At 36.8% G+C, this 15,619-nt stretch overlaps 1 protein-coding gene across 4 annotated transcripts in view; it reads left to right on the top strand.

The window, feature by feature from the left end:
* Window positions 1-15,619, top strand: part of NFATC3 (nuclear factor of activated T cells 3) — a 77,462-nt gene that overhangs the window by 48,225 nt on the left and 13,618 nt on the right. For 3 of the 4 annotated variants that reach the window (XR_012831242.1, XM_075714859.1, XM_075714858.1), the window contains exons 6-9: window positions 355-495; window positions 2,935-2,990; window positions 3,615-3,741; window positions 5,638-6,690. Coding sequence is in view for 3 of the 4 variants with exons in the window: in XM_075714859.1 (XP_075570974.1) it covers window positions 355-495; window positions 2,935-2,990; window positions 3,615-3,741; window positions 5,638-6,690 (1,377 nt within the window). In the remaining variant the exon portion in view is untranslated. The remainder of the gene's footprint in view (window positions 1-354; window positions 496-2,934; window positions 2,991-3,614; window positions 3,742-5,637; window positions 6,691-15,619) is intronic. The other variant, XM_075714860.1, reaches the window with a different exon arrangement.

The following is a 15,619-nucleotide window of genomic DNA, read 5'->3' as shown; positions in this document are numbered from 1 at the left end:
TAATGAATCAAAACATGGCCTTAAACAATCTGAAATTCCCCTAGAATTCATTTTGTTTATAAAATACTAAAGTAATTTTTAAACCAATATTCCTAAATGAAAAATTTAATTTGCTGTAACAGTAGAGACTGTTGGGATTCATGGCTTCCTGGTGTTTCTTTCCTATAATTAATGTAATTTTGACATGATTTAAAAAAAAAAAGATAAATCATACACAAATACAATTTATACATGTAAATAGATGGTCATTTTAGTTTCACCCCTGATTCTTTAAGTTAGGATCATAAAAGAAATGTCACTGTGATTAAAATTGCGAGTAATAATTTTTCCATTGATTTTTTTTTTTTTTTAAAGCTCAGCGATCTGCTCAAGAACTTCCTCAGATTGAGAAGTACAGCATCAATAGCTGCTCAGTAAATGGAGGCCATGAAATGGTGGTGACAGGATCCAATTTTCTTCCAGAATCCAAAATTATATTTTTTGAAAAAGGACAAGGTAAATATGGTCTTACTACTTTTTTTTTTTTTAGTTCTTGAAAACAAAACCAAAAACACTACCTGAGCTTGATTTTAGGAATTTTTTTAATTTTTTTTAAAAACCATATTTAAGTCACAAGTAGTAATCTGAAATGTCAGTTTGGGCCTTGATCTATACGGTGGTTGGCAATTATGAATGAAAATAGTACTTCTGATTCAGGAAGACAATTACAGGCTAACTAACTTTGAATTGTGTGTATTTGAAAGATGCTGTTGACAGATCATACCATGTATTTTCTCCTTCTTATAAAAAAAATGAAAAAATGAAAATGGGATCTAATGGAAATGTACTATTTGGCAGTGACGTCATATTACATCTGCATAGGAACTGACTTACTCCTAAGCTGATGAAATAAATACTAGCTAGAAAACACAACTGATTTTTTTTCCATATAGTTGTGTAAGTTTTTCTATAGAAGTTATTCTTAAGGGATGCATTTCTTTAAAAAAGTCTCTGGCTCAGATTTGGTGTGCAGTGTATGCTTCAGCTGTGACTATGCCTAATTTGCATCTGTAAACAGGCAAGTGTGCATGTAGGCAAAATGCTGGCGATAAGCAGTGGTACGAACAGCAGCAACCTTTTGTATGTGTATTAAACATTTGTGTGCTTGACAAGCTGGTCAAACATTTAATTGCCAAGCAATCAGAAATGTTATAGTCAGTTATATTACATGATTCTCATTCTCTAGAATCCAAGTTCAGTCTTCTGGGCAACACTTAGTCATGGGTGAGAAATGCAGCAGGCTAACACTTGCATATTACTAAAGTAGAGTTAAAAATAATATTGCAGGCAAGCATTTCAGGTAAGGTATACTACAGACATAGTGTGTATGCAGCGAAATAGTTTCATTTAATTTTCAGTAGTTTCAGTTTCATTTCCACACAGTTTCATGCAGTGAAATCTGTAGAGAAATTTACCTGCTTCCTACTGATCTCATGAAATGAAATGAAATATTCTTTGAGAGGGTAGTAGATTAAATTTTTCAGTTTAATATATAGGAAATAGAGACTCAAAGTTATCGAGAAACTTGCAGATTTTGGATGAATATAAGTACAGGTTTGAAAGCGTTTCCCCCCCCTAAATCCATGTTCTTCCTCTCTTCTATCACTACATGATGATGCACCTCCATAAACTAGAGAATTTAACACCCAGAAAAACCTATGAAATACTTTTCATTTTTAGTTTACTACAACCAGATATGATGAACATTTTGCAAGTTTTCTTTGGTTTTGTTTTGTCTTATACACAGGTGCGCATACGCATGCTCAACTACATACTTACATATTACTCAAAGATGTTCAGTTACTCAGCATTCCTTCCTGGTTCTGTAGCTCTTCTGGATATACATCTTGATCTTAATATTTCTTACTTAGACTAAAATGCATGAAAAATAGTTGAAAATTTAGGACTAGCTGTCTTAATACGTAGAGTTCCTTTTATTCCCTGATCGTCCCTTTAATATAAAGAGCATAAAATTTGAACAACTTAAATTTATGCTGTGACTTGAATATCTGATTTGAACTTTTGGGAAAACAGTAGCAAAAGTAAAACATTAAAAATAAAAGTTTGCAACCAAGTCCAGTTCTTCTACATCTTATTACTTCAATATTAGTTAAATATTTAAGTAAGAGTTGGAGGTTTTTTTATTAGCAAATACAACTTAAGTGGGGGGTTTATGTAAGAATGTGTTTTGACACACAACTTGAATGCCTTTTAAAGAAGTTCTGCTGCTAGGCAATAGGTTCCCTGATAGCCTGTACAAAAACCCACTTAACAGAGAGAACCCAGTGTTAGATTAAGGATAATGGGTTATGCTAGGTCAGAGCAGAGAGAGGTTCACCAAGGTGATTTACTTCCCTGACAACACAGACAACTTGCCCCGTATTTGAACTTACAGGGTCTTTCGGTTCCAGGAAGGGTGTTTGTTTTAAATGTATAACCTGTGGGTATGTGCATGAAGATATGGCATATGTTATCTCTCACATGGTGACTTACAGGTTAAGTCATCAGCATGTTTGTTTGAATAATCACAAGTGTTAGTAGTAATTTAACTACCTTTCAAAAATGTTTTTAGAAAAATGGGGAAAAAAATCCTTCTGTACACTTATAGTACACACTGCCTGCTTTGGAATTAAATCTAACTGTATGGAATCAGCAGGTTCTGTTAAAATGCAGAACCCTGCCCAACGGTCAACTTATGGACAACGTAGTGTTGACACTTCTAAAGCATCTCTGTACTTTATACTTTGTTTACAATATATGTCAGTTGAATGGCCTATATATGACTGAAAATAAATGCAGTTTTGTATTAAGTATTTAAGTGGTTTTAAGATTAAGTATTTTAAGCAAAAAGCACTTTCTAAAACACTTGAATTATTTGTAAATTTCTCTCAACAGATGGACGACCACAGTGGGAAGTAGAAGGGAAAATAATTAGGGAAAAGTGTCAAGGGGTGAGAAACAATTTTTCTTACTTTAGAAAGCTTTCTGTTTTAAAATGAGAAACTAGACATCTTCACTGTTGTTCTGAAATTTAGACTTCATTTAGTAAAGTAAGCAGATCACTGGCTGATTCAGACAGACAACTGGAGACTTCTAAATTGGCTTAATACTATAAAGTAGCCATTAAGACAATGCTTTGAAGAAACTGGAAATAGTATGCTTGTTGTGAAAGCAATGAAAAAAGAAATTGAAAAAAGAAAACCGAAGATAATTTTTTTAAGACGACAAATAATCTCCAGTGCATTAAATTTTTTCTTAAAAGCATAATGACCCAAAATGCAGTTTTTGGCTGCTAGAGTTTTTTTATGCTCTGGCAGATAAACAAACCATCCTTTAGAAATAGATGTCTATTTAATTAAAAGCATTGCCTTCAGAACACTTGTGTTTAAAAGAAAAAAGTCTCCAAGTAGAAGTTTGCTTATAGTTCTGTTTTACTATGTAATATGCATAAACTTTACCAATTTCAAAACATCAGTTTGCTTTAGTTTTGCAATAATTTTTTAGTTTTTCTGTAATTAAGAGCAGTTTCATTTGCATTTGATATGTAAAACTCTTTTGTTTCAACTTTCATATAGGCAAACATCATACTTGAAGTTCCTCCATACCATAACAAAACCATTACAGCTGCAGTTCAGGTGCAGTTTTATCTCTGCAATGGCAAGAGGAAAAAAAGCCAGTCTCAACGTTTTACTTATACACCAGGTATTAAATACAAAAATAAAATAGAATGCAACGTTTTGGTTTTTGAAGTAGACATTTGAAAGTAATTCAGACAGTCTTGTCTACCTTTGACAGGTAGATAAGACTAGCTTTGAATTGTTTGTAAAACAATTTCCTTAAGCTTGTCTAATTAAAAAGCTGAAATTTAGAGTAATAAGCTACAGTGCTATGATTACAGCAGGTATTTCTTCACTACAATTTTTACAGAATAATTTGCATTCTACTTTTCTTTGATAATGATGGTGACTCTCAGAAGCTGCTCTTCTAAGTAATTCTAGTGAGGATAGTGAGATCGTAGAATAACAGGTTTTACACATTTCCCCCTGCCCACAAATGTCACCCCCCCCACCCCCCCGATTTAGATACAAGGAAGATAAAAACCATTTTTCTCCCTTCTGGACACATTGCAGCGTGTTGAGAGAAAATAGTTTGTAACTTAGCCAGAAGCGAAAACTGTACATGTTAACTGTACATGTAGTTAAAACATGTTAATCCCTTCCATTTGGTACGAGGAATTGGTTACTTCTAGATATGCAATGCCTAGTCCTTTGCCTGCCACTTACTCTCTTTTCTTTTAAGAAATTTGTACCCATTTAGAGTAGTCAGAATTCACAATGTACCAGTGATGGCGCTAGACCCTTTAGAACTGTTTGGAGGACTTGAAGTCAGGTATCTGAAGGAGTCTTTAAAGTCCGATATGGATATTAATATAAACTTCCTTAAAGCTAATGTGTATGCTGACAAAGCCAACTACCAGTAGTTTACACTATTTAAAATAAGTTTTGCTCACTTGTGCTCTAAAATTACCTACTTCATACCTTCCTGCCCAATTTGAGCCATGTTACCTCAGTATTTGGTACGCTAAGTATCCATTTATAGTGTTCTGAGATTTATGTGGTATTTTTCAACCATTCTTAAGAATGTCAGCTCCTAAGATAGTTACAAGACACATCTTAAACTATATTTTTGTTTCAGAAATCCATATTTAAATTATTTAAATGGTGGAATGAAGTAATGACACTGCTTAAATAAGAAGGTTAATTATAACTGCAGCTGTTATTGCACAAACGTCTTAAAATCCATTTTATCTATAAATATATATAACAGTTTCTTTAACAGTGTATTGTATAAAGTAGTAATTGAGCAGTTAAAAGTGTTAGTATTTTTCTACTATTTGTACTTAAAATCAGTATCTTTTCATGAGCCTACCAGTAGCTTAAAAAAATAATCCTGTAACTGAAAGTGTGTCAATTTGTAACTCTGTATTATACGAACAATTGTTGCCATCACTGAAATTGGGAGATATGCTGAAAGAGCTGCTGTAATTAAAACAATATGCGCTACTCAGACTAGTTTAACGGTGTTGCCAAAGTTCAGCTATCATCTTGATCAGAGGCTAAGGAAAGTTTGAAGCCAGCTAAAAATTGCATTCACCTTTTCCTAGTGCCTGATACTGAATTCTTGTCTGCCTATTTTCAGTGGAGCCCAGCAGCGCGCCCCCTGCCCACCCCCCACCCCACCCCACCCCCCCCCCGCCTCTGATGGGCTGCATCCTTTAGATGTGCTGGACTTTCTGGACTTTCTCTGGCTGCGTTGCAAACGCCTTTGAAAACATATGTTGCATAGGAGGATATTTTAGAAGGGAAGATAACTGGCTTTGAGTAAATGCTAGGAGAGTTCTGGCTTTTGAGGGTTAATATACCAGGCATAAAGTATTTAAAAAAAAAAAAAAAAAAAAAAACCACAGCAGAGCAAAAGAAGGGAAATTAGAGCAAGGACATTAACAAAACTGTTGTGGCTGTTAAACAGCAATTAGTGTGTATTTATCACAAGATACAAATGGGTTGGAATTTTAATACAGTGTTTTACTTTTTCTAGTTATAATGAAACAAGAGCACAGAGATGAGATGGATTTGTCTGCTGTTCCATCTTTGGCCCTGCCTCATACAAGCAATGTCCAGGGCCTGCACTCTATCCGAACTCAATTGCCTTCACCAGAGCAAGGGCATCCACATGACAATTTACTGTCTACATCACCCAGGAGCCTTGTATGTCCAGTTCAACCACCATACACAGCAATGGTGACCTCAGCAGTATCCCACCTGCCACATATGCAAGGCAGAAACCTTAGTCCGAGTGAAGAGTGTCATGTTTTGCCTCCTGCTGTGGTTCAGTCTTTTCAGGTAACATCAGCACCTCCTGTGAGGCCTTCTTACCAGCCTATGCAGTCTAACGATGTATACAATGGACAGTCTGGTCTTCCTATGAACTCTGCCTCCAGCCAAGGATTTGATACTATTTCCTTTCAGCAAGACACTGCTGTACCTCATTTGATAAATCTTAGCTGCCAAGCTCTACCACCAATGCAGTTTCATTCTTCAAATCCAGGTTCTGTGTCAACATCAAGTACAGCAGGGCACCCACTAGCACACCCAGCTCATTCAGGACAGTCGTCTTCTCACCTACCATCAATGGGGTACCACTGCCCGAGCGCTGGGCAGGGCTCCATCCCTTCTGCAATGAGTCGGTCCCTTGGGCAGTCTTCTCCCCAGCTGCAACAAGTCCCATACCACTCTACAAATCCAGCATCCGCATCATCCCCATCCCCAACAGCTTCCCACCCTTTGGTCCATTCACCGCTGTCTGGACCTTCTTCACCCCAGCTACAACCTCTGCCTTACCAATCTCCTAGCTCAGGACCTGCCTCATCTCCCCCACCAACCACTGTAAGTCACTCGGGACAGCACTCCCCTCAAGCGCATAGTCCAGCACTGGGAGGCCTTAATGCAGCGTCATCCCTAGTACACCATACCGTATGCGATTCATCTCCATTTTCACCAGATGGGGCAGCTATTAACATTAAACCAGAACCTGAAGATCGAGAATTGAATTTTCAAACCATAGGACTACAAGACATCACGCTAGATGATGGTAAGTGGATATAATACTTTAATACTGGGATACAATCTACATTAAAGTACAAAGTGGGTATGGGAGGGTTGTTTTGTTCAGAACACACTCCTCTTCACAGAATTAAATTTGTATCATCAAAATGGGTTTGTATTTTTGTGTCCAAAGCAATGACTTGTTTAAAACTAATGATGTCAGCTGTAAGTTTGTAGTTATACAGTTCAAGTACTTTAGTCTAATTTGCCCATAGACTTTGATTTTTGTCATAAAACAGGGCTTGAGTATTAACTCCTACACGTTAATACCTTATATATAAGGAATTAATTTGAAGCCTTTTCTGATTCTCTTGGTGGTATGTTTCAGTGAAAGTCATAATAATATATCTAAGTGATGTAAATGTGGTTTGGAGTCTTGTTTCTTGGACTTGTCCCAGTTTTGAATGGCAGGCTAGTTTTTTGAAAATATATCACATGCATTTTGGCATTGTCTTAGTCTCTTCACAGATATTCTGTAGATATGCTGTCATCATTCAGCACCTCTGCTCACAGTAGCTCTTTGCTTTCTCCTTACCACTCTTCCTACCTTTTTGAGAAATTCACTTGTTTAACATAGTGCTAAAGGCCAGGCTTTGAAGTTCTCTACTTTAAGTACTTGGACAGTGTTAATTTACAAAACTTGTCCACCCAAGTGAAAAGAAAGAGATGTCAGATCCTAAACGTCAGGCTACTTGAAGCATAGATGCAAAGCAATTTAAAGAACATGTCATGTTATAAGACTGGAAGAACAGAAGGCCTGGCCTGAAATGGTGTTTGGTATTGATGATGGGAATCTTACTGGTATCTCTTTTGTACAATAGCCTTAACTGTTGCGGTGTTTTTTGGGTTTGTTTTTAATCATCCATAGTAATTACTTAATTGCATCAGCAGTAATGTAAAGACTAAGCGTAGGCCATCTGTCAGATACCCATGTCAGTCCCAGTTCCTTGCATAAATGGACTTGTGCTGTTGTGACCTCCAGTCAGTAGTACGAAATGCATTTAAAGACACAGCATACTAAGAAGAGAATGAGAGAAACTGATAATAGAGTTGGGCTTTCGGTTAAATGGCCACCCTAATTAAACAAAGCTCTCTTCTTAGAAACACTTGTTTATCAATCAACTTAACTTTATTTAGAAAGGAAGGAAGAGATTGGTTCTATCAAGGACATGCTGAGGGGAGAAGAGCAAGGCTTTATGAAGCAGAATGCGACAGGAAAAATAGCATTTTCTACTTCTGTACTAGAGGAGTGAGAAATCTAATGTTTCAAGCAGTGTCATGTTCATGTTAGAACCTACCTTTTTTTCATCCTTCTTCCCTCCACACCCACAAAACCGATGTAGAAATAAATAAAATACTACTAAATACTGTACTTAAGCTTTTCACAATATAAGCAGAAGTGTTTAGCATTTATGAGTACCCTGGCAGTTTGTTTACACTTGTTCAGAAATTAAAATGAATGCATGGTACAAAGAAATTCAGGTTTTTTTCCCCTATATCACAAATATTAGTTGCTTTTAGAAACTATTTCCATTGCTTAACACAGTGAAATTGCTGAGTTGTTTCTGTGCTGACAGAGACATCAACTCGCAGGAAAAGCTGCAAGAGCCACAAGTAAAGCATGGCCACTTGCTAATAGTTTAGGGAAGTATAATCAATATACATATGAGTCAGATGGCCACAGCTGTATTAATTTATTTTTTTAAATAATGCTGCCATAGAAGTCTAAAGAAGGTCTGATAACTGGTGATTAAAGTATACGCTTCCTATATGGAAAATTGAACATGGTTTTAAATGCTAACCTGGCACTTGGCAGCAGCAATACATTTGCAAGCATAGAGATTACCTGCATTTCAGTTTCATATTACCGCCGTTCGATGATTGCTTGTAGGGGGTGGGTTTGGGGTTGGGGTGGGGTTGGTGGTTTTTTTTTTTTCATTTCCAATCTGCAAACACAAATCAGATGTCTAGCCCGAAACCTGCTGTTCCAAAAATCTTGAAGGGCATAGTGAAAGGGCATATTGACAAGAAAAAAGCTGCTCAGTTCTCTCAACATGAGTAAATACTTCCTCTGCTTCATCAGCTTTAAATAAAAAACATGTTTAGACAGGAACACTTTTTTCATAATGTATCTAACATAATACTGTGGTTTAAAAAATTTCAAAATGTTTCTTTTGTGTATAATTGAATTTTAGTTTCTGTACAAATAGAGCTAGACACAAATAGCAAATGAGTTATTCTACATTAATGTTGTAACAATTAAGGGGAAAAAATCCAAACATAATTGCATACATAAATGAATATTGATACAGTGTGTTCTCCTAGCTAATATATCAAACCTGAAAGCTATATTTAATTGGAAAAGAGGTTTTTAAGGGTTACTAATTAAGGTGAATAAACCTCTCAAAACACTAAGGCAAAGCCAACTGAAAATTTTATAAATTATGTCTGGATTACTGACTTAAATATTTAAGTCAGTAGTCTTAAAAAAATAAACAAAAAGCCCTGACAGCTTAAATAATCTTTTCTTTTAAGTAACATGTGCTATTTCAAAATTAGCATAGTAGATATTTTCTTTGCCAATAAAATAAAATATTTTAAGAAATTTTAACAAAATTTGAGTGTAGTATGGTAGTGCTACCTCATGACAAAATTAGTCCTGGAATTACTAAGCTGTTTAGTTTGACAGAGTATGCTTTTAAAATTCTTTAAAAAACAAACAAAAAAACCCCCTCACCTCACCTACAGAAGTGGCAGTCTGGATAGCAGTTACATAAATTCCTTTAAGCAAGACTCTTAAAAGTGAATCTTACTGTCTCTTCAGCCAACATTCAGGCTTTTTCTTCAAAACACACCAAAAAAATCCAAATCCGCTACTTAATACAGAACTACAAAGCTGCTTCATCCATTGGTGCTCAAGTCAAGAGCACCTGGCTTAGTGTTGATCCAGCATCTCCTGGAAGGTGTGACACATCTGGATTCACCATTTATAGCTTCTTTGCAAAGTCAGATATGCTTACCAATGACCAGAATGGGGTATCTTAAATTTTGTTGTATTCCTTTGCCCTTTACTAGTTAGAGCAAGCTGGGCTCTGTTCAGACTATGAGTGAAAAAGGATTACATGATTTAAAGGCAGATCCTCTACCTCTACTGGGTGTCTGAATAAAGTACACTACTTCTTCCACCCCAACCCCACCCCCCTTTCTTTTTTCCCTACTGAAGTTTGTGTGGCTCTTTGTTTTCTTGTTTTTCAATAGGATCTGATTGATGTTTTTAGACTTTTCTAATCTCCACCTTGAATTTGCTCTTCTGTGTGGCTTCCCCTCTTCACATCCTTGCTCCCTACAGGAAACACTTTCTAATTCACTTGAAGAAACAAGGGATCAAAATGCATGAGGACACCTAGATATGAAATTCAAATGATATTACAGAAAACATTTGAAACATAACACAATTTCAAAGTAATTTCTACTGTATGCTACTACTTGAAAGGTGTTCTGAAAAACAGTACTCTTTTCTGCTTAGGTCTTTGCAATCTGCACAAGCTGGTAAACTTTTGGACTGGAACTACATAAAAGCAGCTTCTTGCTCTTTATTTGTCCCCTCTGCTTTTCCTCCCCTGCCTGATATGTTGGACCTTCTTTTTCCCTTAACATCTTTCAGCAAGTCTGCCCAACTCCCCAGGCTAGCATTTCCCTATATAGGCAGCATGGAATATTTAGGGCTGCAAATAGGTGTAAACAAGGCAGCTGAAATGACAAGAAACAGGCAGTTGGTCATTTCTGTCCTTTCCCATCTCCATCATCCATGCTGTGCTCTGTTGTATACTCATCTAATAAAGCTCCCATTTCTTCCCCACTTGGGAAAAAAAAAAAAAAAAAAAGCTAGTCAAAGTTAGACTCAATCTAGTTATATGATGAGGCCCTGTTATCTCCACACCCCACCCCACCCCCCTTTTTAAAAAGTGCTCCTAGTCTGGTGGTTTACCTATCCCACTGTCAAGTTTTAGATTTGAGTCTATTCTAATACTGTTGATCTAAAATTTAGTCTCCTATGGTTTGCAGTTTAGGAGTGAGTTTGAGTTTACCTTGGATTTCATGGCTTTCTACAGCAATGTGACTTCTAACATGTACAATTGTATTTAACCATTTTTAAGGTATTATGTTAGGCTGTATTGAGCAATTCAGGATGACCTTCTACTAATCCTCTTACATTTTGTTACTCATTGCATCTCCATTACATAAAGCTGGAGATTAGAAAATCCACTATGTGGATTTACTATAAATCATAACTAGAAATCCTCTAACCATTTTGTGTACATAAAGGAGTAAGTCTGCTTTGTCAGACACATTCCATGTAGAATTCTAAGCCATTTGCATTCATTCATTTTAATAGTTCTGTGATAACTTTCTAGTAGATAAATTCTCTTGCTGGGAAGCTCAGAGATTATTCTGATCTTTGCTAGAAAATTTGTATGTCTTTACTGGTGGCTTTTTACTGTAGCTTCAGCTTAACTTCTGGAGAATCACAGTAGTAACTAATGAGAAAGTACTGGAGAATGGCTGTACTTTCTATTTCTATACGTACTTAAAACTTAACAGGCCATTCTTAATTAAGGCAGCATCCTGCCAAACAGAGCATTGAAGGTCTACAGAAACACAAAAAATACTGAATGCTAGAGTCTAGCGTAGTATGGAAGAGAGCGGCTCAAAAACCTGTCTTGCTAGTGCAACTCAAACTTGAGATGTTCTCAAGATGTACATCTCAAACTCAAGGGGTTTTTTACTGTCTCCTAAGCACGGAACGAAATGTTGCATCTTGCAGCAAGCATGCCTGACATGGATTTGTGTGACAAGAACTCTAGCCTACATTGTACACAGAACTCTCAGAATATTCCTGTTGATAAAAGGCATTCCAAAAACTACACTAGCATAAATTGTTTAGTAAGTTTGTGTTCAAATTCCTCCTTTCTTAGTATTCCGTCTATTAAATATATATTGTCAAGCAGTATGGAGATAGCAATAAAAAGCAGTTTACGGTTCTAATTCTTCTCGTAAGCTTCTGGGCTCCTGCAGTGAGATGTTGATGTTGAGTAAGGTGATAAGGCAGAACCTGAAATGTATTGGAAGAGAATGGGAACCTACTTTTAGAAAGGGGTGTAACAGATGAAATAGAGGAAGATCCAGACTGAGCAGTAGATTAAAACTAAAAGGTTGGAAGAGCGACGAAAGGTGAAGAGAATGTTATCCATCTGGGGCTGTCAACAGTTAAAGGATGATACGACCATATCTTCTCATGGCTTCATTCACTGTGTTCATAAAATCTGCACCAGCAAGGCATCTATTGAGAAGACCTGCTATAGAGTGCTGATGTGTAAAGAATTTCAGATAAATCCTCAGGTATCTATGACCAGCTAATGTATGAAACTTCCTGTTTGCCTCTGAGAGCCACAGAACACCTTGTAACTAATTCAAAGTAAGCTTAACTAGTTGCACCACCGCAAAAAGATTCCCATTTAAGAATTAGAAGAGGTTAGAAACTTATTCCGTGAATGCAGGTGGCATGTCTACATCACTGTGCAGATGCTCGCAATAGTAGCAGAACTGGAAGGAGTTAGGCATGCCCTTGTGACACTGGCAAAAACATGCTTAGACACTTCAGCGCTGCTTTCCGCTGCACAGCATGTGTCCTCTAGCTACTGCACGCTTGATACTTACTATGTTAGACTCGTCTATCCTCTTGTGTGAGAGAAAGGGGTAAACGTATGACTTAAATGAGTTGGTTTCACTATGATACATAAATGCAGAGTGTGAGTGACATCATAACCATGACATGGACAGGGATATTTGTTACTGTACCAAATAACTGCAGAGCTTGTGCTGTGACTCTGCAGGCACATTCAGTCTGTCTATATAGCTATAAACATAATGTGCACAGGAAAACTATACTCCTCCTAGCATTTTGCAGCCTTAGTTTATCAGTTAGTTAAAAAAAAAAGTACTACTCAGTAATTCCAGGTTCAGTGCCAACTTTACTGTAAGCCTGTCTTATGGCTTGAAATGGTAACTTGCAAGGCAACCCACCGCAACCTTGATAGATTGCTGTTGCAAACATGGCCTGCCATATGACTGCTTTTGATCAGAAACCAACAGAATCAGCTGGCTGCTCCACAGCAGAGAAGACTGAGGGTTAATTATAGCCTGGCAGCTTTTTTTTTTTTTTAAGGGAAAGTTGACACTACTACTTGCTGGTCATGTGGAGTCAAAACCAGGCTAAATTTACTGCACTAAGCAGTGTGATGTAGCTGCAGGGATTCTTCACGTAAACGCAGCTGGTAGAGTCCTATCTGGAATTGGCAAAAGAAGGGCTATATCCGAGGACATGTGTGCTGCAGTCTCTCCATAATGTTCTTTGATGTTTACTGATACTCGTTACCTCTGTAGATACAGCCATTCACTCATCTGTTCTCTAAAACACATAAACTCTTAGGTGGATGCAGCAATACTACCAAATCTAGACAGTTGATACGATCTGCCATACAATTATATGAAACTTCTTTTTGCAAAGCATATTAAAAAAAGCCCACTCTGTGCTACTTACTTTAGCAACACTGCAAACAATCATGCATTCTAGAACATTTTTGGGATCTACTTTTCTAAAACCAGTACATCTTCTAGTTTAAGTCCCATTGCCCACACATCCTACTTCAGTTCAGCAGTTCAGTCATAGTAAAGGATACACAGGCTAAACATTTGATCAGATAGCGCTACAGAAAATGAAGTTGCTTGACTCCTATGGGAAGAGATCCTGAAAACCATATGATGTAACTCCAGTAGCTTTTTGGTCTGCCTGTATCTGTAATAGAACTTCTCATTTTAAGTTGACTTACTGCTTTGACCCAAATCTGGTGCAGGTAATTGAGGGTTTAAAGTTTTTCTTAACCTTTCTTTACTTAAGGGAGGAGCCAAGAGAAAGAGGTAGTTCATAAAAGTGTGAATTTTTGATCAGTTAAATAGATAGATCTACAGGATGTCAGTTTTCTTGATTTCTATTTAAATGAAATAGTTGTCATTTTAGTGTTATATTCTTTGGGTACAAAACACATTTTAGTATTGCTTAAGGAAGTAAAAACCTTTCTCAAATGTTTATGAAAGGTATTTCTAATGTATGTTTATCTGGTAGCTCAAGATTCTAACTTCAGTGTGCATTGAACAAAATCTTTATGCTGTATTACACACTTTAAAAGGCTGTTGCTTTATTTACCACATTTCACAAACAACAAATATTGTGTGCCCAAGGCAAGTGCATGCTTCATTCCAGAAGGTGCTGGCTGGAGACATGCTACATGTGCTACACATGACACATTTTGTCAGGGATTTATAAAAGCAAAAACTCAATACTGTCAACAGCTTTGTCAGAACATGCAAGAACCTCAGAATCCCTCTATGTATGAAATAAATTAGAAAAATTGCTCAGAATCATATTTCTCTGCTAAAGTGACAGATAATCCTTACTGTATAAGCTATGCAGACTTTATGGTGCAGAGACTGTTGCTTAAAAGAGCTAATTAACTCCACTGTTTTCTCTGGAGGCTTTTTGTCAGTGTGTTTGTTGTCTGCTCCTTTGAAAGCCTGAGCTTTAAAGAGGATTGCCCATAGAAGTTAATTTGTTTCATCCCAAGGTAGTTTTCTGCCCATCTCCTTGGATTCATTAGATCTTTATTTAAATGTTATTTTCTCGCTGGTTCTACCATAGTTGGTGGGAAAAAGGTTCTTTTCTTAATCTCCTATTATTTGGCAAGAATTTGTCCTTCATCTACTCCTTTCGTTCAAAATGGCAGCAGACATTTTCATTGGAACCCAGATAATGCTTTCCACTTCCTGTTTAAATGCATGTAACTTTATGCTTTAAATAATTAAGCATAAGAAGTCATCCAAAGAAGTAATTTGAACTGCTTGAATTTCAGGAGGAAGTAAGAATAGACTCTTTCATTCTCCCAGGAGCCATCCCTAAGCAGGGCTTAGAAATCATGCTGGCAAAGCAAACGTGGCTCTATCCAGAAGGCACAAATTAGCCAGTTTCCAGAGTAATTTTCTTAATTGTATTAAAGCCTAATGTACTAAACTTGCTGCTCTGTCTTGGGCAGGGGAAAAAAAAAAAAAAAAAAAAACCCAAACCCAACCCAGTATACTGTTGTAAGCTCTGCATAGTCACTAATCACAACTGAATAAACACGCACTTGTTGGTTAAAGTAATAAATACACTATTCTACATTCATTTTTCCTCCAGGAAAAACAGTTTAGTGGAATACAGTTCTCCACTTCCTCCTTGGTTTCTCACATTGCCTTGGTCTGATGGAGCCACCACCTATACCAAGATAATGCTTAGTTTTCTGACGCTTCAAACTGTGTGTGGCCTGACTGTAGCTCTGTACCTTGGGCAAAACATTCAGATAGTCTGACAAGTAAAGGGGAAGCTAACAGCTGTTTACAGCAACAGTTTCCTTTGTTTAAAGGATAGGAAAAATAAAAATAAAGGGTTTATTGGCTCTTTTGTCTACCTTGTTCAGTGGAGGTGCTGTCAAGGGGCATAAGCGCTTTTAATTTGACCGCAGTAAGTAAAGCAGATTGAGAAAATTGCAGGAGGAATGTTCTAAACTAACACAAATACTAAAATGAAATTTATTTAGTACACAAAACTCATGATGATGCGACTAAGCAGGCATCCAAAAATATTAACTGTTACCCTTATGGCTCTGGCTGCTAACTGAAAAGTAACTAAATATACACGATAAGTGATACTGTTTTTAATAGGCACTCTGGTAATTTATAAGTTGTTACTTATGTCAAAATATGTAGTAGTTGTGAATGAAACTGGGTATTTAAAGTTTAGTGCTATTAAAAGAAAACGGAAA

This window comes from Pelecanus crispus, chromosome 8 (assembly GCF_030463565.1).
Source record: "Pelecanus crispus isolate bPelCri1 chromosome 8, bPelCri1.pri, whole genome shotgun sequence".
NCBI lineage: Eukaryota > Metazoa > Chordata > Aves > Pelecaniformes > Pelecanidae > Pelecanus > Pelecanus crispus.
This window is presented reverse-complemented; position numbering and strand designations above follow the sequence as displayed.